The 26,639-nt window shown below is 38.5% G+C and overlaps 1 protein-coding gene across 5 annotated transcripts in view; it reads right to left on the minus strand.

The window, feature by feature from the left end:
- The window catches only part of SORCS2 (sortilin related VPS10 domain containing receptor 2), a 546,714-nt gene that overhangs the window by 72,566 nt on the left and 447,509 nt on the right, over positions 1 to 26,639 (minus strand). For all 5 annotated transcript variants that reach the window (XM_040064563.1, XM_040064561.1, XM_040064559.1 and 2 more), the window contains exons 7-11: positions 24,849 to 24,967; positions 21,593 to 21,682; positions 11,524 to 11,703; positions 5,925 to 6,071; positions 4,475 to 4,577 (exon numbers count right to left, since the gene is read on the minus strand). In XM_040064563.1, coding sequence (XP_039920497.1) covers positions 4,475 to 4,577; positions 5,925 to 6,071; positions 11,524 to 11,703; positions 21,593 to 21,682; positions 24,849 to 24,967 — 639 coding nt within the window. The remainder of the gene's footprint in view (positions 1 to 4,474; positions 4,578 to 5,924; positions 6,072 to 11,523; positions 11,704 to 21,592; positions 21,683 to 24,848; positions 24,968 to 26,639) is intronic.

Here is a 26,639-nt window from a genome sequence, read left to right on the forward strand (position 1 = left end):
CCTTAAACATCCTCTCAGACTTTTGCCACCAGTGTAGCCAGGATACTGATCTAGATGGACAGGGCCTGGGTCAGTTTTGCTCGGCTGTGTTCTGACACTGCTTCTATTCAGGAAGCAAAAATAAACATTTTGGCCTGCATTTTTCAGTTTTTTATTAAAACCAGTCATTTTTCATTTCCATTACTTGCATTCTTAGAAACTTTTTCAAACTGTGCTTTGGGATACATGAAATCTTCTGTTGCTTTTTCACTTGTCCTGCGTAAAAGCTGATTATACGTCACTGCATAAAATCACATGTTCCACCCTTGCAGAGGTGGCTGTACCAGAATCTAGAATACAGAGGCACTAACTACTGTTCAGCATAGTTCTCCAGGCTTTCTGTAACTCTTCACATGAGTTTAGCACAAGGTAGCACAGGGATGTGAAAGAAAACAATGTTTTTCAGTGATGTCCACTGGCCAGCAAAGTTCTCCGGAAAGGTGGTACAGCTGTGAGAAGCACAGCTCTCAGTACAGATCTCAAGAGAGTTGGGCATTTTGGCAGGTTCTTACTGGGACACAAAAAATATGGAATATTACTTCATTTAAGATTTACCATCAATTTACATGTTTTGAGTGGTAGTTATCACTGTGTTTACCCGTATTTTTATATGTGACTTTGGACATGTTTACAGTAAGAAGAAATAATCCCCATATGTAATGCTGAGATAATCCTTCTAATATGGAAAATCTTTTCCAGTCATTTAAATTTAGCATCCAGATAGACACCTACTCCAAGAAGAGAGATGTGCCTTGCATGGATTACTGGTAATTAATACAGTTGTAAGATGCCTTTGGGCCACACACAATAAGTTAAAATTTCATGGTTTGCAATCTTGTAGTCACAGTATAGAACAAACATACAACCAATTTGTATCTAAATCTCCCAGACACACAGTTTTGCCTGGAAAGCTAAAGATGTGTTCAGATGAAGGAGCTGGGAATCAGAATTGAGGCACATTACAAAAATTTAAAGGAATTTCAGGATGTTCACTCCACAATGTAGTGGGAAATGCTCAAGCATCTCCCTGTTCCCCTATCATTTTTTTATAGAGGCATCCAAGTATGCTACTTCTGTGAAAAATGATAGGAATTCATCACAATGTATGCAATTATATTTGGTCCTGATATGACAAAAAGTAGACAACTTTTCCAGCACTTCCTCAATTTGTGTGAATATGCAGAATGTACTGCTTACTTGATTTGCCATCTGGATTGGAAGTTATGTAGGCAATTATTGTAAACTGGCACCTGAAAAAGCTACACTTCTCTAAACATTTTTCATAGAAAAGTCCTTAGCAAGTTTATAGTAAAAATTTACACATCAATTGACACACATTTCATAGCTGATGCCGTGAGAAATAGCTGTTGCCAAGATTAAAATGCACAAAAATCAAATGTAAATGCAAAATCCTATTGCATTTCTTAAAGAGAGCAAAGCAGTTATTTAAAATACCACTTCTGTATGCAGCTACAAAATTTAATATTCTGTCTGAACAATTTATACATAGACACAAGCTAAAAATATGCATTTCTGAGAAATTTTTATGCAAGTTTAACAGAATGGGATTTTTTATTTGTAAACATGAGTTTAAAAAGATGCAATTTTAACATCTTATTAAAGATGTTAAATTTTCCCAATTTTCTAGGTGTCAATGCAGTTCACCATTTAATTAGTCCTTTTTTAAAAATTAAAACAATATTCAGTAGTCTCTAATCTCTGATTTTTCCAGCATTTTCCATATCAAAACTGTACTTAAATCACAGAATAGCTTTTCCATTACCACAAGCAGCTGTGTTGTCTAAGCTTCATAGAAAGAAGCCAAAATCCACTTCTTAAAGGGTGTTTTTTTCATTTGTTTGTTTGTTTGTTTGTTTGTTTTAATCAATAGGGTTCTTAGGCTTAGAAACCATTTTTCCAGTTCCTATCCACTTGCTTGCATCACTTGCTTCTATCCCGTGGTTACACTTCCAGGAAGAATATAATATTTATTGTCCTTTACTTTTTCAGCTAATGGGAGTTTTCTTGTAAATTTTCTCTGTTTCTATCAACTGCCAAAGAGGCCCTCTTAGCACCTGCTCACTGGTCCCGAAAATTGATTATCAGAAATGTACACAGCTGTATTAGTAATGTCACTGTACAGTATTTTGCGAGACCATTAGTATTTCCCTCTCTCTATTGGCAATTATTTACCTATTTCACCCTGATAATAATTTTGCTTTTTACAGCACAAGGCACTGATGATTCCTAGACATGCTGTGATCACCTGACATTCACAGATCTTTATCATCTTCAGTCATTTCCAGAAGATGTGCTCTCCCTAAATCTAACAGTAAAATTCCAATAGTGTGTGATGTGGCCCAAATAATCTGATTCCTGGATGTACTGAGAACCTAATACTTATGTTGATTTGTATAGGATTATCAGTTCCAAGGGTCAGGCCAAAGGAAATTCAAGCTCACTCTATGTAAAGCATTTCTGATAAGAAGTGTAAGTTTACAAGGGTATCAGGTTTGCCAGACAAGACTGAACACATGCACTGAATCCAGAAGACCTGGGCATCCAAATGCAAGTCAAAATCAGAGTTGATCCAGGTTGTCTTTTGGCAAGGGGATGCAGTTGCTCTACAGTATTTTTAAGGCTCCAAAATAGATGCTTTTGCTCTCTTTTCAGCTACAGAAGCTTTTCTTCTACCAGAATAAGGACACGCTGCACTTTATTGGCTAATTTTTTCCCACTTTCACACCACGCCTCCCAGCTTTTTCAGTAGCTAAAAGCAAGATGGCTTGCAAGTGAGCAAGAGTGCCTTCTACCATTCCCGTTATGCTACTGTTGCTCCACAAACAAGTCAAATTTAACATATTAGTTCAGCTCCTCATGATATCAGGAGGTAATCAAAACCACTCCCTCCTGATCATGTTAAGGAAAGCTGCTGACAAATTCTCTACCTGGCAAGGTAATGCAATGTCACAGTGATAAAATGTCACCTCATTCTAGAAGGGAATTAAGGCCAAAATACACTTCTACAACCTGCCCTCCTTAATGTTGTCTCAGAGACCAGCACACTTAAAAAACATCTACAAACCCCAAAGAAAAGAAAATGACCAACATCTCAAATATCTCTTCAACACATCAAATTATAGTGCAAAGAGAATGAAAAATTAAATAGGAATAATGGACTAATTAGATTTCACTGTTTAATTTGCTTCTGGAAGGCATTTAAGCATGATATGATGATGCTAAAATTAAGAACCTACATTTCGAGTGCTTTCATGAAAAGACATTTGAAATGGAAGGTATTTTTTGAAACGCGAATTCATAAAGTTTGACCCGAACACATATTAGGAATCCATCTACAAGGATACTGCATAAATTCTTAGTCTCATTTGTACCAATAAAAAAATGCCAGCATTTCACCAGGTAGGTCTGTCTCCAGTAAAATGCTTTAAACTCCCTTTACAATACAGAAAAACTTGAAGTCTTCCGTTATATGGAAGATTACCAGTACTGGTAGTTGTCATTCTCTTTAAACACCAAATATTCTCACCTTGACATTCTCAGGAAACTCTCTTTCAACTTAGTAAGTTGTTTGTCAGAGACTAGTGTAAGATACAGTAGAAGCAATTATTCATTAAAAACAGATACACTTTTATGAAAAGAGAAGCCTACACGTGTGCATTTCACCTAAACATTAACCATAAGAATAAAATAATACAATTTTAAAAAGCTGTTAGAATCCTTAGACAATTTTGAAACAAAGAAACAAGATTATATAAAATGAATAGATGGATTACAAAGATACAAAGAAAAACTGAGTTATGTGAATATTTTTCTTGATGAGTGCTCAACACTGCAATGGAATTTCCTTTACTAAATTCCACATCATTGTGACATGACTCCATATGTAAGTTATAATGGAGAAGCCACAACCAGCATTTTTCCCAATACAGCGACATACTTGCCTCTTTCAATTCATCTCCTTTAGGCAGAAAGAAATTAATAAAAAATTACAAGACAAACTATCTGTATCCAGGCTCAAAGAACAAAGGCTTGACCACTGTTTCCGTCAGTTTTTCTGGGTTATTCATGATGCTGGAGGGCCTACACATCACTTCCAGAGAAAAAGAATGCAGGACGCCCTTCCGCCACCATCACACCTCCACAGAGCACTATTGGGGTAGGAGGCACTGCACAGCACAGCAGAGCATGATGTACCCAGGTGACTGATGTAGATCTGGGAAGACACAACTCTGGGCCTTCCATTAACTTATGTTGAGTTGTTTGATCAAAAGATTCCATAATTGATTATTCTGCAGAAAAGCCTTATTTTGGCATTGTTTGTAGCATGGTATTCTTACAAATCCAAAGACTAAATCTACAAAGAACCCCTGCCAAACCACATTTCAGGTCTTAAAAAGTAATGTGACGCACTTACCTGCCCCCATGATGAGCCCTGGTGCCGTGTCCTTGGTGTGCACTGTGCCTGACACATAGGGATTGTCTGCCCACCGGAGATGGAGGTGAAGGTAACAATCAGGCTTGTGGGGGAAGAAGCAGAGAACAGGTTTTAAAAGTCATTGCTACCAGTTATGCTCCTGCAATAAATGAAAGCCCAGACAGAGAGTGGCTTCAGCAATGTGTATCTTCATAAAGAAAAAGAATGGCTGCTTCCCATGGAGCCAAAATCCAGTCTGAAATATCAGTCTTCACTTTATATCAAGAATCTCTGGTGATGACTGCACAGAGTGCCACTGTCTCATCAAAAAGATTTCCAAATTCAAAGAAGTCTGCACTATTATATAAACCCCCTTCTGGCAGAATAATAGCTTAAAAATGTTAACCAACAGCAACATTTTTTGTTTGTTTATTTTTGGTTTTTTGTTTGTTGGTCCCAGGTAAATGGTAGTTATGACTAAAAACAACTGTTTGGGCTGAAATGCCTTTTTTAGTAAAAAAGTGGTATGAAAAATAGCATAATGACTTTAGGACACATCACGTCTCCTTGCTAAGCACCCTACTGCTTCTTGCCCTTTGTGCAGTGCACTCAGAGGTCGTGCTGTTCCCAACAATGTCACCAGGAGCTTCACCCGGAGCCAGCTGCCAGCATTGCCTGGGAGCTGCTGCCACTGCCATCATCCCACACATCTCAGACCAGTCTGCACCAGAGCCTGCAGGCTGGAGCCTTGCAGCACAGCCCTCAACTCTTCCAAAGGGAACCAGCAGCTCCAGCCCTCCACTTCTGCCACAGGGAGAGGGAGCAAAGCTCTGGCAGTGGCAGGACTACAAGCATTTATTTTGCCCACCAATGCAGAGCTTTGAGTCCCCAGGAGCAGAAAGTCAGTGAGAAAAATACAAGGTTTTCAGTAAAGCCTTGCAAATAACAAAATACTATGGGCACTTGGGACATCTAAACAAACAGAAATAATATCCTCTTACAAAATAAAGGAATATTTTATGCAAGTTACAGTGATATTTATTTTCAAACAACTGTCAGGAGTTCCCTTTAACAGGGAACCAAGGGTTACCTTGGTGTATTATAAAAGAAAAATATGAAGGGATGGAAAGAGAAAAATTCATGGTAATCTCTGTTTGACTCATGAAGTGCCCCATACACCCAGGCACAAATGACTGCCATGATTATTCTGAACTGGGTTGCGTGGTTAAACTGATCTCAAATACGAAATGCAGTGCAACAGAAAGCCCTGACTACTCTCTCTACACGATGGCTGGACTAAGAGCCTCATGCAGTGCAAGTACATTTGCCTGCTAGTTTGGCTGGTAAATTCAGCCCAAAGCTCTCAGGGTGTTTGACTTAGTGCACATCCTACCATGCAGATAATTCTTGCACACTTTAGAGGGAGGATACAGCAAAAAGAGCCACTTACAGGTTTGCAGTTGGTCGGTTTGCCGTTCATATCGGTGTCTGGAGGGTTTAGAAAATCCCAGTCACGGCCTTTGTTGTAGGTTATCAGAGTCGTTACTTTCCCATCAATTTTCTGGTTGGCCAAAAAGACTCCTTTTACACCTCTGACCTGAAGCATAGAGAAGAGTTAATATCCAGCACATACACATTTTTTTCTACAAGGATTATCCCTGATTAGCTGCTCCTGCATGGCTCTGGACTGTGTATCTCAGGTAGTTTCTCCTGGAAACTGAAAGGAAAGTGGATGATACCTCAAAAAAATATGAGGAAGGCAAAAAGATAAGAGGAAAGGGAGAAAGGGGGAAGGCAAGGACAATTACAAACTGATTCTTATTTCTGAATATATTTTAAAGGAATATGCAGTTCTCTCCATGTCAGAAGGCTAATAAAATTACATGTTTAATATAGCAAAATACAATAGTTTATATAGCAAAATATAAAAATTATGATATCATGGCCTCACCATTAAAATTTCACCTCTGCATTTCTTTAAATATGGATATCTTTAAAATGCTATTATACAAATGATGTAAACAATTTTTAACAAGTATCTAACTTTTACACTGAATTTCTGCGCCCATATTATATAAATATCACACAAAGAGGTTACAATAACACAACACAGTATTATATCCTTTAAAATAACACTGCATTGGGAAGCACTCTTGTCCTTTGTAGGAAATAAATACAGGCAGATCACCTGAGGAAGAAACATTGAGGGCTGAATTACTCTCTCAAGCATCTGAAATGCTTCCACACTCCAGTTAGCCACCTGTATAACCACTGGGGAAAAAATAATAACAAAAAAATTACCCTCTTCTCTTGGGCTGCTATTTTATTTCAATACAAGCTGTATTAGAAAATTATTACAACTCAAAGTGTTAACATTAATTGGTGTAATTTTAGAAGCAACCTGACAGTAATTATACCTTAATATGTTTAGTTCTAGCCCTAACATTTATGTCATTAACATATTAATGTGTGTTCCACCCAAGGGCATGAGATAAGATCTTCTATTAAAAGTGAAGGTTTCCTTAAGAGTGCTCTTGATTCCCTTGCCATTATTTATGAGACTTCCTGAATTTTTTAAAAAATCTGGACAACATATATAAACTGACATACAGTACAGCTTGCTTATCTACTGGGGTGCTGACTCTTAACAAAACTGAAACATTCATTACAGATAAATTCATTCAGTTCTTTGTATGATCAGGAACATTTGCCTCTTGATAATATGATGCACTTCTGAACTTTTATTTTTCATTTGAAATATTTATCATTCCCTTGTTTTTCCAACTGCCAGTTATTAACTCCATTTAACATTCATTTAGCAGAAGTCTGCATTGAAGGTGAAAAGAAGGCATCCCTACCAGCAGGCTACAGATCTGATACTCACTGTTTATAAATATGGGAAGGAACTGATCCATATCTACAAAGAATATGAATGCTCTGCTGGGTATGGTAACAGCCTAGAACTTGGAAATATACAGAAGTTTATATTAAAAAAATTCTGTATAAACATTTAAATACTCTACTCTCTCACGAGCTCCTTCTTTCTTAAATCCCGTGCATTTGTGGCTGCGTTACTTATCCAGGATGCTGAAAGCTCACAACCATCCCCAAGTCAAAGCGTAAAAGTCAACTACTGTGCAGTGCAGGTGAGAAAAGGAAAGGAAGGGAAGGGAAGGGAAGGGAAGGGAAGGGAAGGGAAGGGAAGGGAAGGGAAGGGAAGGGAAGGGAAGGGAAGGGAAGGGAAGGGAAGGGAAGGGAAGGGAAGGGAAGGGAAGGGAAGGGAAGGGAAGGGAAGGGAAGGGAAGGGAAGGGAAGGGAAGGGAAGGGAAGGGAAGGGAAGGGAAGGGAAGGGAAGGGAAGGGAAGGGAAGGGAAGGGAAGGGAAGGGAAGAATTTATGAACCTCACTTCTTGACTTTCAAAGCATTTTAATCTTTCCGGGCATTTTTTACATAGTCTACCTTTGAGAGACAGCTCAGCCATGAAAAGCCTGGTAGTTCAAATATTTGGGAAGGCAGACTTGGGGTAAAATTTCTGTGTATGCCCTTCTTCCAGTGAACACAATATTAAATATTTAAACAATAATTAGACCAGGAACTGCAACTGAGGTTTTCCTCTTCATTTGTGGATGGCAAAATCAGTGCTGCATCATGATTATTTTTGTTTCTCCTCTCTTTCCCCGCCCCCCACCCCCTTGTTTAATGAATATTTAATAATTCCATATAATCATCAAATGGGAGCCAGGCTAAAATTTTTCTCCATTCCCACCTCCATCTTTAATCTAACAAAGCTTTAGGGTAACTTCTCCTCTCTTGAATGTGGGACATAAGTGTTTGAATCTATCAAACACTGAAAGGTTATGAAAACATTTCTTCCAGTGTCTCAGTTAACTTCCCTCACTGCTGCTTGAAAAGATAAAAGTCAACCAGCACTCCACAGCAGTTGTGTTTTGAATGAAAGGCATAAACTCTGCTTGAAATAATAAATAGGTTTTAGCCATCTATCTTCAGAGGAAGTTCAGAAATGCCATGTTCAGAGTGGTGCATTAGCCTAAAACCCAGTAACTAACACAGAATTATGGTGTGTAAAAAATGGCATCTTTAAAACATCCCACCCCTGCTGTAGCATTTTCCATTTCATTTGTCCTGTGGCCTATAAAAATACACACCTGACTCTGTAAATACTGGAAAAGAAGTGTGTCAAATCCACCTTCTGGATGAGTCTGTGATGTCAAGGCACCCAAATAATTCTGCACATTCTACTCCTTGACTTAGTTCCCTAATCTAAAATTGTGAGATAAGTATCTTTCTATCAAGAAAGGAAAAGATTCACAGTAATAAAAGTTGCTATGGAAAAGAAGACATTTAAACATTGTGCAGTGCTCAGTTACTCTGCTGAACAGTCGAGGAGCCACTCAAGACAGCTGAACAAGAGGAAATTCAAAGCACCTTTCTGCTGATTTTTTTGAACTTCGAGCTTAGTTCTCAGAGTACCTGTTTTCTTATATATAAGGGGGATATTTGTTCCCTAGCACTCTTTAAAAAGTACTTTGTACCTTATAAAATTATTTTCTGAGATTTTCTGCTGATTTATTAATTGTTCCTTGTTACATTTCTGACATTCTATCATAACAATATTCTGTTTAGTCAGTAGCAAGAAGCACAGTTCAGATGGTCCCACACTGTTTATTAGCAGCAATTACTGAAATGCAGAAATTACTGCTCTATAATATACGTTTGTGACTAAAAATTTAAACATATACAATTAGTTGTTTGGGGAAAAAGCATGAAGGAAGTGTACTGCAATTTACGTAGCCCTTATCTACATAAGGAGTCACAGCAGGAACCAATGTAGAGGTATTACATTAGCATCCCCATTCTGTCACATTTGTGACTCCTTCACACTGGCAGCACTTGATACAATTTCAAGGACATGCTCCTTGTACACAGTCACATAATTCAAGGGCATGCTCCTTTTGGACAGTCATTTAGTTCTTAACCTTTTTTTTTTCCCTTCTCTTCTCTGAACAACTACATGTGCAACATGAGAAGAAATATGGTGCAAAAAAAGATAAAGCATATAAAAGAAAATGAATACAGACAGGTAGACACCTATTAAATTTTTTATAGCAGATGTACAAGTAAAAGATGAAGTGGAGTCAGCAGAAGATAACAAAGATGAACAGTATAAATTTTAAGGAGAATTATACACTGGCAGAAAGAGAAATTTTCCACCACTGAGGGCTGTCTCTGTGCTGCGCTGAAGGTTCCCCTTCCCAAGGTGGGATAGTTGCATTAAAATGCCCAAAAAAGAAAACCTAGATTAGACAAAAATAATCCCATCCTCAAGGGCTGCAATATGTGTTTTATTTATTAGCAATTTTATATTGAGTAAACAACCCACACATTATGAGCACTTGATCCCTTCTAGTAAACAAGATGAGCACTAATTATTTATCATGCAAGCCATCAGTGCTCTCCTATAAAGCAACTCAATTTCAAAAATAGCCTTAAAAATTTGAATTACATAACTCCATGTGTATTTTCCTTATGATGTGTACATTTCCTTCTAAATGTAACCCTAAAAATTGATCCAGCACACAATAAACTACGATTGCATTATCAAATATCCCCTTGGTAACACTGGGAAATTATGAAACAAGCAGTGTAACTGAATTAAGTTAATAATTCTTGTAGACAAAAGGATAGCCAGGGGTAGCATCTCTGTACAACTTATCTGAAATTACATGCTACAGATGATGCAAGGAGTAGGGATTGCACCTGACTGCCTTTTAGCTTTGCTTGGTCACAGGGGTAACCAGGAATAAAATGCTGCAAACTAATGCTATCAATAAATCACCCTGTGGGAACATGGCTACACACAACGGGTACCTTCACTCATTAGGAAGCCTCATTGCTAAAAAGGTAGAGTCTAGGAAACAATCACTGGTAATGAGAGACCTTTTTGTTTTACTAGAGCCATTTAGAAAGAAAAAGCTAAAGAAAGATGGAGGAGATAAGGAGGAAGAAAACACTATCATTTTCCCCCACCAAGAAGAGTCTAATTACAGCCATTTAACAATTCTGTCAGTGTGTGCCTTGTATCCAGAATTACTACAAACCTTTGCCAAAGAAGTCTGGTGCACCTTTAAAGTTTTGGGTGTTATTTTAAATTAACACCAGGCAAATTACAGTGTAATGGGACAAACTGAGTCAGATGAAAGCTCTGCCAGTTTAATGTTCTGATAACGGCCAGAAAGAACAGAACCAGAGCAAATGTACACCTTATTACACTGAAATTCAATACATTGAAATTCCATTCCATAAACAGGAATGGAACTGATAACACTCTGTGATACTCTTCCAAAACACTATAATCTTTTATTTTGCCAAGTGCGCTGATGTTAAAATACAAGATCAATTAATTTGTTTACAGCCGAGTTTGTCTCACAGAAAATGCTGTTGGCACAAGACACACACTGAAAGGATGTGGATTTGCTGTCCAATATCTAATTTTGTTGGCTCTTAGCCTTTCAGAGCTGACACAACCTAGCACAAGGCTTGCAGGATTACTATTTAAAACCCTACTGGCTAGAAGATGTCCTGCTCTTAAGTCAGGAAATGCACCACTGAGACACCAAGAAGAAAAAAGGTGTGCATTAGACAGCTCCATAACTTCTTACTTCAATAATAAATTCTGCTGCAAGACTAACTTTTCAATATCTTAAAAAAATAAAAAATAAAAAAAGAAAAAAAAATAAAAAAAAAAAAAAAAAAAAAAAAAAAAGGCAAGTTTTGGATTTGCACATCCATAGAACCCTGTCCCAAAAATCTAGTTAGAGTACACAGCACATTAGTAGGGAAACAGGGAAACATGTAAATAGCAACAATGGGCTACAAATAAGATAAATCCTAGACTTTTTACTTTATTTAAATATAACTGTGAAAAGACATTATTTTAAAATTAATTATACTCAAAATAAAACAAATAAAAACAAAAATAAAAACAACTTCCACAAAGACTACACATGATGGAAAATATCAAGATCTACCTCCAGAATATCTATCAGGACATTTTCTTCTGGCTGCTTCGTGCTCCGGACATTCTCCAGCAGGATGGAGTAGTAAACACCTTGTGGGTCAGACTGGTACAGGTTGTATGTGTCTGTCTGGTACCACTCCTGTACAGCCACAAACACCTGGTTTTCATCTGTACTGATTATCTGTAAATCCTGTAGGAAAAAAAGGTACATAATGACTAATCTTTTACATAATTTCTATTTTAAAAGCAGTAAGTTGGTCAGGAGAGTTTAGTACTGGAGGGAGGGGAAAAATCTGAATGTTTAAAAATAGAAATCTCCAAACATAATATTAATCAGCATGCTGTATTCCACTGCTCCAAGGTGGTTCCTCACTGCCTTCTGACTGCAGTGCAAACCACCTCAGTGAAGAAAAAAATCATGAATGTGCAATAGCTGGAATCTGCTTTGACTTTAGCAGGAAATGACTTCTTGAAAGGGAAAATAGGGAAAGGGAAAAAAACCCAAGAGACTGACTTTCCAAGATCTGGATAAAAGTCAATGGAAGACTGAAACAACATTAACAAAGCTAATGTAAAAAATTATCTTCAAGTAATATAGAAATGAAAATAAATAATCTTCAAGTAATAGAGAAATGAAAATTAGGTAAGAAAAAACAGCATAGCACAAAGAGGATCAGATATAATGTACAGCAGTTCACACAGGAATTAGTACTTATCATGCACACAACTCATGTGTATTATAGCAGATTAGCTTAATTTGTCTATCTCTGTCTACAGAACGACTTAAATATTCAACAGTGATAACAGGAGAGTCAACATTCTGCATTCATTTCCCAAGAATTTCAGGCATGGCTATTGCTACAGCTTGCTTTCAGTTTTCCCAGCTTTTTCACTCCAAATGTCTCAGACAAAAAAACACCCAAAAACTACACAGCTGGGGAAAATAATTTAACACTAATATTAAACATAAGAAATAAATCAGGATGTAGTAACACTGAACTAAGCTTAGGAAAGAGAATAAAGGGACATGAGTCTGCAACATGATATGGCAGCACAAAGGCAGATATTGGGGCTATGTAAGAAAAGACACTAAGTCCCAGAGACTGAAAGCTTGTAAACTCTTCATGACCTTGGTTCTTAACTGGGATACTGTATTCAGCTCCGGTCACCTTCTTACTGGAAAAGTACTAATGCAATGGAGTGAATATCAAATAAAGCTACCAGAATGTCAAGAGAATATTAATTTAGGATGAATTGGCTTAAAAAAAACAAAAACAAAAACAAAGACAAAACAAACAGAACAAACCAAAAAAACAAAAAACCACCAACCTTTGTAAAACTCAAGGAGACAAATAAACCGAATTCACAAGAATCCAAGACTGAAGAAAGTGTGAGTAACACAGCAACACTGAGTACCCAGCAAAGCATGGCAGTCACATTGTAGGCAATATGCACAGTGACTGAGGCACTTAGCTTAAAAAAAGGCATGTCTAGAACTGAAATAATGTAGTGGAAAGATTTTTAATATGAACAGAGGAGGGTTATTAAATACTAATAGTTAGTTAGTTAAATTTCAAGTATCTTTGCATATGCGACACATCTCAACACAAAAGACTCTAAGTGAAGTTTCCTATCAATGACAGCTCAATGCTGTTTCCAAAAACTTCCATTTGAACTTTGTAGCAGATTTTTGTTGAGCATCCCAACAGATGAATTTTTTTTAATTTTTTATTTTGTTCTGAAAACTTACACCAAAGCAGAGAGTCTGGCAGAAATGCCTGCAAAACACAGCAGATAATCACAATAGCTTCTTTTAAAAGCCTCTTTAATGTACAGAATGTTTCATCTCCCGCCTTAAACCAGGGCAACATGAGGTTTGGTAGCCCACATTATACCAAATGGAAAGTTCCCATGACTATCTGACAATAAGGATGGAAGCGAAGCAGAGTCAAAAGGAATAAAGGAACAAATTTTTTAATGCGAAAACCTCTAGAAAACCCTTAATCTTCCACGAAGGCAGGAGCTTTTTGCAAAATTATCATCTACATTATTACAATAAAACGTTTATACAGTCCCAGAGACGAATGCAAAACTCCAGGGAATGTAGGCAAGGCACCTTGCATGCCCCAGTGCTTTCCCACCCGATGCTCTCCCTGGTGAGGTGGCAGTGGGTGCACGGGTGGCAGAGGTAAGAGCTGGGGGAGGGCACAGCTCTGGGTCTCCCATCCCAGGGTGGGGCAGGAGCAGCTGAGCCATCAGAAGCCACATGCAAAGGGCCAAAAAGTGCAGTGCACAAGGACAGGGAGATTAATTTAGGGCAGAATGTAGGGGTCAGGTGAGGGAAAGAGAGGTTGGATGCAGAAGTTTACTCAGCAAATACAAGTTCACTTTTCTCTTGGCAGCGGCTGCTGCTAATAAAGATGTTTGTCCACTCAAGCCGCTGGTTGGCAACTTTGCTGAGGCAAGAGCTTAACAGATCCTGGTCTTAGCAAGTGAAATTACTCTTGCACTGCCTTGAACTTTGCTCCTTTCTCTCAGAATTTATGCTTTTAGATTTCCAGTTCAGCCTTACAGCTATTTTCCTTTCACAGTGATTTCTTTTCCCTCAAGAAACAAAGCAGTCCTTCAGTTCTAGTGCCTTGCAACAGTCCTGTGCAGCATTTCCTGCTTTCTGATACAGTCCTCCAGGAAAAGCAATTGACATGAGGAAAACTGAAAACTTCATGCTCAGTTCTTCAATTTATCTTTCAAACTCCTGGATGACACAAACTGCTGAAAATCTAGTTAAAACAAAGGTAAATCGTCATGTCACTCTTGTACTATTCCTATACTGAAAGGTGAACTTAAAAAGAAGAAATTGATTGGCAAATAAAGGGGATGGGCTGTCAGTGTGCCAAGTCCATCCCTCCATCCCAGCCACCCACTGCTCAAGAGGTGAGAAGCACATGGAGAGGGGACATCAGCAAACATTGCTAGATACAACTACTGTCTGTCACCTAAGAGTTAACTAGAAAGAGGAAAAAAAAAAAATCTTGGTGGAGGGAATGCACATTTTTACTGCTTTATCTAATTCATGGACACAGATACATCCTTAGGCTGTTACCTCAGCAGATCCTACAAGGAAAGCATTTATTCTTTTATGATTTCACGCTTGGAATACAGCAATTGCCTTCTTGCTGGACCTCCTGCTTTCTCTCTCTCTCTCTACATTCTGCAAGCTACTCAAAGTGCCACTGATCATCTCATTTTTCTGTAATTATGCTATTCACACACAATTTATTCAAATTCAATTATAAAGACCTTTTTTACTGTTGCTAGAGATCTTCAGGGTTTGGAACATTCCTTATTGTCTCTATTCAGATTTTTGGTATTTCCAGGATTCATTTTCATGTACATTCAATACTTAAGATGTTGTGGTTTTCTTTCACTTCCATGCTGGAATGAGAGTTCATGCCACTCCAGATAACCCAAGGCAGAACCTTCTCCCCAGTTTGCCATAGCAACCAAGCTGTTTCCTCTGTGGTATGCTGGTTTCTCCATGGGCATCACTTCTCTTATCTCTACTACTTTACTTTTGCCCTCTCAAGTCTGCCATGACTGCTCTGCTCTATCTCTTGCTGACCCAAGTACCCATGCTCTTGCCATTTTCACTTTCCTCCTCTGTTTTTGCAAAGTTCACCAGTGTCAGTTGGTATCAGCCATAGACCGTGATTCTCAATTAACAGTATTCTCCCTTTATCTCCTCTTCTTGGGTTGTAAGTTTTTGCACAGTTCTGAGGTTCTATGAGCTGCATTGTCCAAAACTTCTCTTTTTTTCTTTTTTTTTTTTTTAACCTCGAAGTCCCCAAGAGATTTCTCTGTTTTGTTTACTAAGGTGCTTGTGCATTGTATTTTGCAAATTCCTTTGTCAAAATTTTTCCTTCATTGTTCCCTCTTCACTGGGATATCTTACACCACACTAAGCACAGAAATCTGTATATTTATCATTAAAAATCTGTGCAACTACTCATAGGTCCAAGGCAGTGAACCAGCCCATGGAATTAGAATTAAGGACAGCTGGAGATCTGTTGAATCAGAATTACTTTTCTACAAAAAATGCTAAATGAAGCCTGATCAAAGACTTCATAATAAAATTTGGCATGATTAAGTTAAGCATTCAATGATAGGTCATGTCACTCCTGCTCTCTCAGGGACTTGTAAGCTGCTATGTTTGTACTACATCAGTACCAGAAAACTTAATTAACAAACAAGTAACACAAAGACAGTTTCAAAGTGATACCCAAAATAATTAGGCATTTACAGAAGGCCAACTTATGCTGAAAGATGAGCACCACTTCAAAGAAACTCCATATCCCATGGACAGACAGGGTCTGCTAAATGAATGATTCTGAGGGTGTACACAAGGCATTGAAAGAACTGTGCATGTTCAGCCACGACCTGGAGCACAGGCATTCAGGAATGTTCCAGCAAGTGCACAGACACAATCAAATATTTATTCTTGAAAACACTGCTTAAGGATTATTTCTTTAATTCTAACACAGAGATACCAAGATGATCAGTCTTTCCACAATTACCTGCTTTAAATGTAGTCAAGTCTGTTATCACATACAGCTGAATGAACACCCAATCAAAAGTTGGTCCAAAAAGCCCAAAGCTATTAAACAGAGTTGGGATCTGGGGGAGTTGTGGATAGCAGGAAAGAAGGAAAGATGGTTAAAGGAGGAAGAGAAATGAGTTGTTTTCACTGTATACAGTCACATCCCATCAGCATTCAGTAAGTGACCAGCCTATAAGTCTGCAAATACTTTACAGAATTTTATATTCAAGAAATGCTCAGTATGGTTTACCATATTACTAACTGTGATAAGAAACTCTATGACACAAGTAAGCACAATTACAGCCTGACAACAGAAGGCTCTAAAAGATGACAGAGATTGTACAGCCTTCCAGCACTCCTTTGTCTCCAATGTGCTGATGACATAGAAAGTATCACTCTGTGAAAATACTGCAGGCCAGTATAATGATACACAGGCACAACTGTGGTGCTTCAGTCAATAGGGCAAATAAAAGAGAACCTCGAAATTCTTTAAATCTTGCAATTTTTGGTCAGATGTCAGAATTCTGCCCCTTTGCAATCTTTCAATGCTGCGGTTGAGCAAAATGTTAACATGAAATAAGCAATGTATTACACAGAGAATGGTGAGGAGTGAATGTATCAGTAGTGGAACAGATGTAAGCACTCAAGGCTCTGTAGTCTCAGTCATGACCTCCAGATGTACCACATTTATACCCCTGTAATCTCTCGAGCACAATCAAGGTAACTGGATGGCACATATCCCAAAGATAATCCTCCTAATCTTCCTTGCCTGGCCGAGTAAAAAAAGTTCACGGAGAGAAATCAATAAGTTGCACAGTGAAGAAAAGAACAGTTCCTTGAATCCTCCCCAGATGGATTTGTACAACCAGAAGTGAGACAGCTGCTATAGCTCAGGTTCACTGGCTGCTCTGGTGACACTGCCTGGGAAAGGAATATTTCTCCTGCATCAAATGCCACTGACACCTGCATTTCTACTTTGTTCCCTTTTTTCCTTTGCTCAACAGCCATTCCAGGGGACTTTCAGAAGAATGGAGCTGCAGCTAAAAGCTCCTCCTCTGCCTGGTATAGGGGAACAACCTTAGCCAAAGCCCCCCAGGCTGGTGAGTGGCAGAGGTGGTGAAGGGGCTTCCTGAGTGGAACAAAAATTATTGGGAGACTAAGAGCTTTCCTGAATGATCTGTCATAGACTCAGTAGTTTGCAAGTCAACCATCAAGCAGCCAAATCCTTAGAGAACATCACACAAAAGGGCTGCAGGAATCTTCTACTGTTTCTGCTGTTAATGGAAAGGCCCATTTAAGGATTGTCCTATATCTATTATTGAATGATACAGCCAACTTCAGAAGTAAATCTATGGTTAAAACAGTGATGCTTATTCAGACTGAGGCAAGGAAGAGCTGGGCATGCTTTGAGGTGACTGGGTGATAATCAAACAAAAAGAATACACGGACTTGATAAAAGGCAGCTACAGGAGATTCATATTACCATGAATGAAGTACAGACCTCAGCCTATTTCTAAGGCAACAGTATTTTTTCTTCTTTTGGTTTTTTTTTTTGCTCTTCCCCTATACTTCCATTTACCTTGGTTACCTGAAAAATTTTACATTATTGCCCATTTCACAAGGTTGAAAATACATACAGAGATTGAAAAAGATGAAAGAAGCTTTTTCCACACCGTATCTTTTCAGAACTAAACTTTCTGAATTGCAGCAGGATTCAACAGACAATAGAGCTCTTGCATCATTAAGATTTTGTAGCGGGCATGAATGAATGCAGAATAAATCAATGCCTCCTATCAGTTCTTAAAAGGAGATCATTATCAATGGAATTTATTTAAGAGAGATGGGAAGAGGACTCATAATAAATAAATCCAAACTGCAATAGTAAAATTGCCATAATTTGTAGCAGTTTCCTTAGCTTGGTCAAAAATTTTGTTAACAATTTTTTTTTGCTTAAACTCTCAGAATGAACTAGTTCCCAGTTTTATTGTTACCTACATCAGAGCATGACTCAAATATCTGAACAAGGACCAGACTCAATGTACTCGTCCCTCTCTCCCTCCCCAAACTGCACTTCTCAAGGCAAGGGCAATCAGAGCTGCAGGAATGTTTGTGCAGTACAAGCGTGCTGACAGTCTGGATGGGCTTCAGCCTGTGCCCCTGGGCAGACCTGCCCTCCCAGCAGTGGCAGCTGAACCTCTGCTCCAGGCTGAAAACAGTACAAGGGGGATTGCTGGATCCCCTGGGACACTCCTGGATGCCTAACCAGCCAAGCTGACACAAAAATCCAGCTCTTGGCTGCTGCCCTTGGCTTGATTTTGGTATTTGCTTCCTAGGAGTTCCTAACTTCTGATCTAGTTTTAGCAGCACAGAACAAGCAATCTTGGTAAAATGGAATACAGTATGAAAACCCGTTCAATTTTGAAAACAACAGTTTGAAAATTCCTCTTCTGTTTTGGGGAGCATACAAGCAGCTTTGATATGGTCTCGCCAGCCTTTGCTACCACCCTTCCTGGCAGCAGCCAGCACTTGTCAAATGCAGGAGACAGCTGTGGGATTCCATGCAATGTCAGCATCAAACGCAGTGTTAAGAAAAAGAAAAAATCTCTCAACAGCACAGAAAAAAGGTTAAAAAAATTATCTGAATCCTGATGGCCCCCAATGGCTCTGCTGACTGTACATACAGAGCTATGATGTGTTACAAAAAGGTGATCTCAGTGGCACTGTGGAGCTGGAGCCCAGAAAGTTAACGAGGGCAGGGCTTGGCTGGAAGCTGCTTTTAGCAGCCTTTCATTCACAAGTAAGGAGGACTGTAGCTATGTCCAAAGACACACTATTCCTTTCTAGGTTTCATTTTGGGGACCCATTTGAACAAATACAAACACAAATGCAGATGCAAACAATATTAAAAAAAAAAAAAAGATAATAACTTCTTCACAGATTTCCAACCTTTTTGCATAGAAAGGAAAATGAGACATGGGAAACATTTTATAACTATTCAGTCTGAAACTGTTTATTCTATCTCTAAATGCAAAATCATTATGAAAGGAATCTATGCAGCAAAAGAATAACATCTGAAGAACCCAGCCCTGTCCCCTAAGACTAGAGGCTGAATTTTGGCACAGCTCTCCTGACATTGTTAGACACATCCTTGACTAGTCTACAGCATCTTCTGACTTGGCTACAGTTTTCCTTCCCTGTATGCAATCATGGCTCAAAAATTCTGTCCAGAGACCGCTTGGAAAGAGATTTTTTTAACACCTCATTTCATGCTTTTGAGAAAAACGAAATATAGCCTATTGCAATCATGCTTCAACTCCTGGTTAGGCAAAATCTAATGTTTAAAACTCTCTGAAATGCAGATCTTTCAAAAGCTATTGGTTTTAATCAATCTTTTAAAAAATCCTTTGTAAATTCATCCATTCTGTTTATCTCCTACCACCACTGAAGAAGCAACTCCACAGTCACATGTTCTAGATGCACTTTTAATGTGCCAGTGTCTTTGCTCATATCCTGTGTCTCTGCAAAATTCCATGATCCAGTTCTACTGCACTTGGAAGATTCTCACTGAAATACAGCACTGTGAAAAATTTCAGAGCTGTGTTCATATTTACTTGGGTATGTAAAATTTCTGTTGTAATGTGAAGGTATGAAATCACTTAAAAAAAAAAAAATCTTTCTCAGAAAAAGTTAAAATCTTTCACATTCACCACGATTCTGATGTTCTAAAGCTGTGTCTGGCTTCCAGGCCCTCTTACTAAAATATTCAACTCTGATTTGTGCAGATACCAAAGAAACGTCTCCTGGAAGCATCGTCAAAATCCTGGAGATAAAATTTACTTCATTCCTCTTGTTGGTTATTGCCTGAACTAGGTAGAGCACAAAAATGACATAGTCAACCTGTTCCTAGGTAGCTACAGACTCTACCCAAAATAAAACAATTGACTTCTAATTTATTTATTCAGTCAGGCCTGGGGTAATCCACTTTCTAAGGAAAAAAAAAAAACAAACCAAAAACCAGAAAAATACACAAAAGCCATATTTTCCAAGGCAAAGAATTGAGCATGCATCACTATTTCAAGCAATTCAGATTTCATATGACAGAAATACCCGGGAATTGTGACTGACACTTTATGAATGTGTCAGAAGCTCCTTGTTTACACTCTGCTTCCCTGCCTTGCTCCTTAATTGCTTATTTGTGTCCCAGGGCAGGGTTCAACGGGCTGCAGTCCCTTGAGGTATCCATGTTTGGCATATTTTGACATTCAAAAGCTGGATATTCTCCTGCTGTTTTCCTGACTACAATTTCCCCCTGAAGGGGAAAGGCCTGAAAAACACGGAAAGAATTTTGTGGAAGGATTGGTCTATATACCTGTCTTTGATTATATATTTCTTGACAAGATAGAGAGATACAGAGACAGATACTTCTGTAGTGCTACTACGAGCATATCCAAGTTTCAGATTCTTGTTCAACTAATATCTGAGGATAGGATCTGGGATTCTGGTAATACGTTGTACATTTAAAATGATAAGTCTTTAGACCACTATTTACACTGACATTAAAAAAAAAAAAAAAAATCTTAGATGAAAAAAACCTGAGATTAGCATGTTTGCTTCATAACAATAACAGCAAAAGGAAACAAATTGTACTTTAATGTCCTCCATTAGTTGAGCAATGAATTAAAACAGAGCAATTCAAGGCATGTAAAGGAACCAAGTTCTCTGCTAAGTAAGTTACAGAATCACAGATAATCACATGGAGAAGCAGGAACCTCATGAGACCTCCAGATAAGCCTCCTGCTGGGAGCAGGGTGAACTGAAAAGCCAGAGCTGGTTACTGAGGGTTTTATCCAGCTGGGTCTTTCAAACTTCCAAGTTATTTTTCTTCTAACTGTAAAGTTAAGAAATACACTGTGTGCAGCACAAAAAAGTCAACTGCATCAGTTAGGCCATATTTAAATTTCTGTGCTTAATTGCTGATTTGTTATGGAAATACAGAAAGCCTGTCACTAGGAATATATAAAAGACTGAAGGAACCTCTCACCCAATCTTGCAATTTCATTGAACAATTGGGATTCTTTAATGAAATAGAGCAAAATTCTCCTATATTAGTATTCATGCTTATAACAGAAAACACCACGTGGAATTAAAATGCAACTGATTCTTGAGAGTACACTTGTTCTCTATCATTCCATTGCCATTGGGTGCATAGCACTGACTCAGGGAAGCAAAGCTCAAAAACTGTTGGCAGTAACTGATGACAAATAAGCTGTTGCACATTATTGCCCTCTACAGTTTATGAGTACTACATTAATGGAGTAGAAATAAAAGTAGTACTCAAAATAAAAATAAAGATTAAAAAATCCTTAGAAGAGAAATTGTCAACTCAAAATTAGGAGGTTTGAAAAAGAGCAGAACAAAAGCAGTTTAAGTAGAAAAAGAAGATGATAAATGCAAAAAGAGAAAGAAAAGCATGCACACTTACTTTTGGCAATGCGTATTTTGGCAACCTCATCTGTACAAAGCCATTTCGACGGTAAGACACGTAATACTTGGTCCGATTTGCTGATGTTGTCTATAAAAAGGAGAAACAGAACTCTGTGACAGCTCGTGTTAAAATCTAAAGAACCTTTTTTGCTTTTAACCTGTGACTGAAATAAGCAGTCATGACTTTTAATGCAGTGTTCCAAAGTAACAAAAGGAATATTCCAAATAAACATCAGTGAAAACAGTCAACTCACAACTTCTCCTGGATTTTCTAATCAGAAATGTAACACCAACGTGCTGGTATATAAATTGGCATAATTCCAACTAAGCCATTGAGCACCACCAGATGCTATCAATAAATAAAAGTTAGCCTTTGGTAATATTTCACTTTTTTTTCACATTGAGACTCATCTTCTTTCTTTGACTGGGAAAATCCATTTAAAAACCTACCCCAATCCCACTATTTTTCTCCTAATTTTTTTGTTTTTAAAAAGGAAACCTGATTTGAAAGACTATCCTGAAACATGAAAAGTTAATTTGGCTTGGTGAAAATAAAGTTGATGTATGATAGCAGGTCCACCTGCCTGAATATTTTAAAGTATTTAATATTGTAAGCATTTTTTTGTGATATAAAGAATGTGATGCCTTTAGGAATGTGATTTGTTACATGATGATGGATCAAACCAAAACCCTCATCATTTGTTTAACTAGTGCTAAATGGCAGTCTTACCCATCTGTCCACTGGCTTTTTTTAATGCATGTTTTAACATAATTCATTTTAAATGACTGGAGATAATGCAAGGCAGAGGGAAATGGAGTTGAAGCACCTAGTCATGTCAAGCCTCACTGGTATTAAAGGCTGGTCTGTGCTTAAGAACAGCGCTGAAACTTTAATCCTCCTACTAAAACCACCTCTGAAACTGTCTGACTGTCAGTGCAAACTGGGAAAAAAATGAGTATTAGAAAGTTTCTGATCTTTGTGGATATAGACATACTGAAGAAATGTAGCTGAGATCTTCCTCTAAGATGGCAAAAATCTCAAAAATAGATTTGGGACAGTGGAGACCTGCAACACTGATTCACATCTGCACGGCTCAGGGAGTATGAACAATGCTGGGGGCAGGGAGACAGTCTCAAATTCTCCTCTCTTTTTGCACAGAGGGTTCTCTCCCATCCTCTTTCTGACAGGTATTGCTGTGATATCATGAGGAGTCCCTGGTCTGATTATAACTCATATAACTATAGTGTAGTGATAGAAGCATTTCCACATTGTTCCAAAGTATGCTGTTTCTGAGACATGTGGCTGCTGTGTGGTTTCACTGGAAAGGTTTCACCGGAACAGGTAAATGCTGTCCTGCCTCACACCTCTGGTGTGGCTGTGCTTCAGATGTGACTACAGGATCCCAGATTCACCTCCTATCCTCCAGTAATGCAGATAAGACTAACTGCAAACCAATTTAGCTATGAGACATACATTACATACTGCAGAAAAGTCCAAAAGAAAAAGACTAGAGATGTTTCTCCTTTATGTGGAACACATGAACCTCTCATGTACTGGCACTGACATGTCTCAGACCTGCGGAGACCAAATCATCAAAGGCATCATCGAGTAGCAACTGTCCATTACTTTTGTGTGTATTTCTACCTTGCTTTTCCATTTTGTGTCTGCTCATGTCTGTCATGAAAGGGGATAACAGCTCAGGGTGCAGTTGTACGTGACACCCAGCAAAGCAAAGTGCTTGATGAGGAAGCAGCCAGTGTTTTGCTGAGCACAGCAGTCTGGAAGTTTGCATGGTGGGAAGTAGTTCTCAGCATCTACACACCATGAAATGGATTTTAGACTGTGCCTAGGGGGAGCCACAGGTGATAACAGCTTTGAGCAAAATGAGTGCCATGAGTGCTCTGATTTGAAAAATGCCTACTTTAGTCCAAAAGTTCTTTCCCAATGCCATTGTTTGAGGTTTAGTTTGTTGTGGGTGTTTTTATCTATCTATCTATCTATCTATCTATCTATCTATCTATCTATCTATCTATCTATCTATCTTATTCTTTTGCTTGGTGTGTAGGTTTTCAGGTGTTATTTTTGGTTGGTTGGGTTTTTTGCTTGTTTTTTTTTAGTGTTAATGCTTCTGAGTCATGCAGGTCCTTCAAACCACTACGTCAAACAAGAGGAGAACAGATCCTTTGTGACCCTACTAATTTACAGGTCCTTGTGGAAGAAACAAGCTCAAGGGGGGAAAATTGGAAAGGAACCAATCTGATGCACACTGAGGCACTGGTGGGGAGGTGTATCCATTGCCTCAAAATAGCTTTCCTGCAAAAGTCAATAAATAGATAAGCTTTGCAGCAAAAAAACCTCATCAAAGTAAGGGAAAAACGATAGCTGAGCACTAAGGAAAGCACAAGCAACTTTCCTAGTAAAATCTAAGAAAAGAAAGAGGATATATAACTGCTCCTTGAGAAGTTTGCAGCTCTGATAGATTCAAACCACAATCAGTGCCAAGCACATAAAACAAAACTTACAAGTGTGCCTGAGCTGTACTGGTGCCATATGGCTGACAAAGTTCCAGCCCATATTTCTGCAGGCAGGCCTTGTAGTTTGGGAATGAAATAACCCCAATGTAATTTGGACCACTGTGAGTTGTAGATTCGGCGCTCGGGGACATGGTTTAGTGATGGACTTGGCAGTGTTGGGTTTATGTCTGGACTCGATTTTAAGGGTCTATTCCAAATCATTCTATGATTCCATGCTAATTTGCTCCAAGCTCCCCAGCTATGGCCATTTGACCCTTTTGCTTCCTAAACACAGCCATGTTAGCATGTACTTTCCTAGCAAAACCTCTTCACAGGAGAATCCATATGAAGGAGCTGTGCAACTACTCTGTCAGTCACTGTCCTTGGATGCTTTTCTCAGGGAATGTTTTTTGTGTTTTGTCCTGGAAAGGACCCAGAAGAGTTTGTAATCACAGGAGCACAAGGTTTGCATTTCCACTAATACACAAGAGTATTTATAAAATGTGACACAATCCACTTGAAAATCTTGAAGTAGTTAAAGGGCAACCGGTTGCACAAAATAAAGATGTCTTTTAAAAAAAGAATAATTTTTCTTTGGACTGATAAAGGAATGCTTTTTTTTTCCATGTAAAAAATCATAAATTCATCAATTCCTCCTTGCTCCTTACAGTGTTGCTGCACTGTTTAGAACTTTATTTTTGAATTCAAAAGTGAGCTGCCTCCCCCAGAAATGGCAGTACCTGAAGAAATATGTAGTCATCCTGCACAGTCAGGGAATCCCGATCAGTGCTGCTGGCAAATGGGACTGTCATTGTCTTATCAGAACAATTTTGAATCTGGCAAGTGATGTAGCGATAACCTGAGGGAAGAGAGACAGAAACATATGACAGGGCTATCAAGGGAAAAAGTATTAAATGCTATTCATGTAGGAAAAAGGCTGCCTTTGCCAGGTGAGTTAGTTGTAGAATTATTCTATCAAACTCTCATGTAAGACTTTTTCAATCTCCAACGTACTGAGAATATATGAACTGCTTACAGTTTGGATCGTTCCCTGGAGGCAGCCTGTTGTTATCCAAATTTTGCTGGTCCAGAGAGATTAGGGGCTAGATGAATGAGCCATTCATGGGTGGGGATAATAAAAGGAGCCTCTTTTTCTCACTTTACCTATGCACAGAGCTGAATTATTCACTTGGAGGAACGGCAGCCTGACACAACATAACTGAAATCAATAGATCAACCCCAGTACAAAATTGTGATGTATGAGAAAAGGATCAGGCTCCGTTTAATAGACAGCGTGCAGAATTTTAAAGCCTATTTTCAAAGCTCGGTAAGAATGTTCACAGTACTAGCACACTATTGGAACTGGTCTGCTGGGGCAGGATTTCTATATTCAGAGTTAATACCTTGCTGAAAAAGCCTAGACTGGTTTATAATCAGAGGAGGCTATGGCCTTTCTCTTCCTTCCAGTTAGCAAGGACTATCTTTTCTTCCAGGGTTCTTAGAACAGCACCACTGCATCTTTGATATAATCTGCTCTTATCAGAAAGACCAGAGCCAACAATCACTATCTTACACCAGCTGTGATTTAAAGACCTTCCCTGGAACTCTTAAAAGACCTTCCCTAAGCTCTTGTACAGCTCACCCTTTGTCACAAGCTTCTGAGCACAAAGTAGTTGAGTGACTTGCCCAAGCACAGTGAGGAAAATGCTATTTACACAATCTTGTGCCCAGATCAGCAATGCTACCCACGCTCCAGGTACAGTGTGAGAGAGCAAATAATGTATCCTCATGTCCTTCTCTACTTTTGCAGTGTGAGGAGAAATGTATCCCACATTTAATGACTTTTTATTCGAGAAGGACAAAGCAGTATATTGGATGCAATTATTTGTTCTAAAATCTGGATCTGTTTAAGAGGCAGCTAGAGTCAATCCAAGTTCTCCTGCTTATGTCCAAATAATCACCACAAGGACATTTGGTGCAGCAATGGACCATTTAAAGTCTTGCAGGTGTTCACAGTTCACAACAAAAAATTACAGTTCTTCATCATATGGGTACTGCAAAGATGCTGCTTCCACTAAAATCAATGGTTATGCTTGTATTGGGCATCCACCACCACCACCACCAAAAAAAACAAAAAAAAACAAACAAAAAAAAAAAAAAAAAAAAAAAAACCCCACACACAAAAACAAAACAACAAAAAAAAAACAACAAAAAAACCCCACACAACAACAACAAACCAAAACCAACCCCAAAAAAATCCCAATAACCAACCAACAATACTCCCCTCCAAAAGGTCACCCTAAACCAGAACCAACCAAACAAAAAGGAAACCCACCCAAAATCCACCACCCATAAAAAACCCATTTGCATTCAGGTCCTGAAGAATCATCTTACATTGTCTCTAAAGAAAGCAGCTGATGGAGCTGTCATCATGTCTCATAAATCTCACTGCTAAAAGATTTAGACTTTTTTCATCCAGCTTTTAACATGGTAACTTTGATTTTTTAATAGGGCTGAAAATGAAGAAAAGC

Source organism: Hirundo rustica, chromosome 5, assembly GCF_015227805.2.
Source record: "Hirundo rustica isolate bHirRus1 chromosome 5, bHirRus1.pri.v3, whole genome shotgun sequence".
Lineage (NCBI taxonomy): Eukaryota > Metazoa > Chordata > Aves > Passeriformes > Hirundinidae > Hirundo > Hirundo rustica.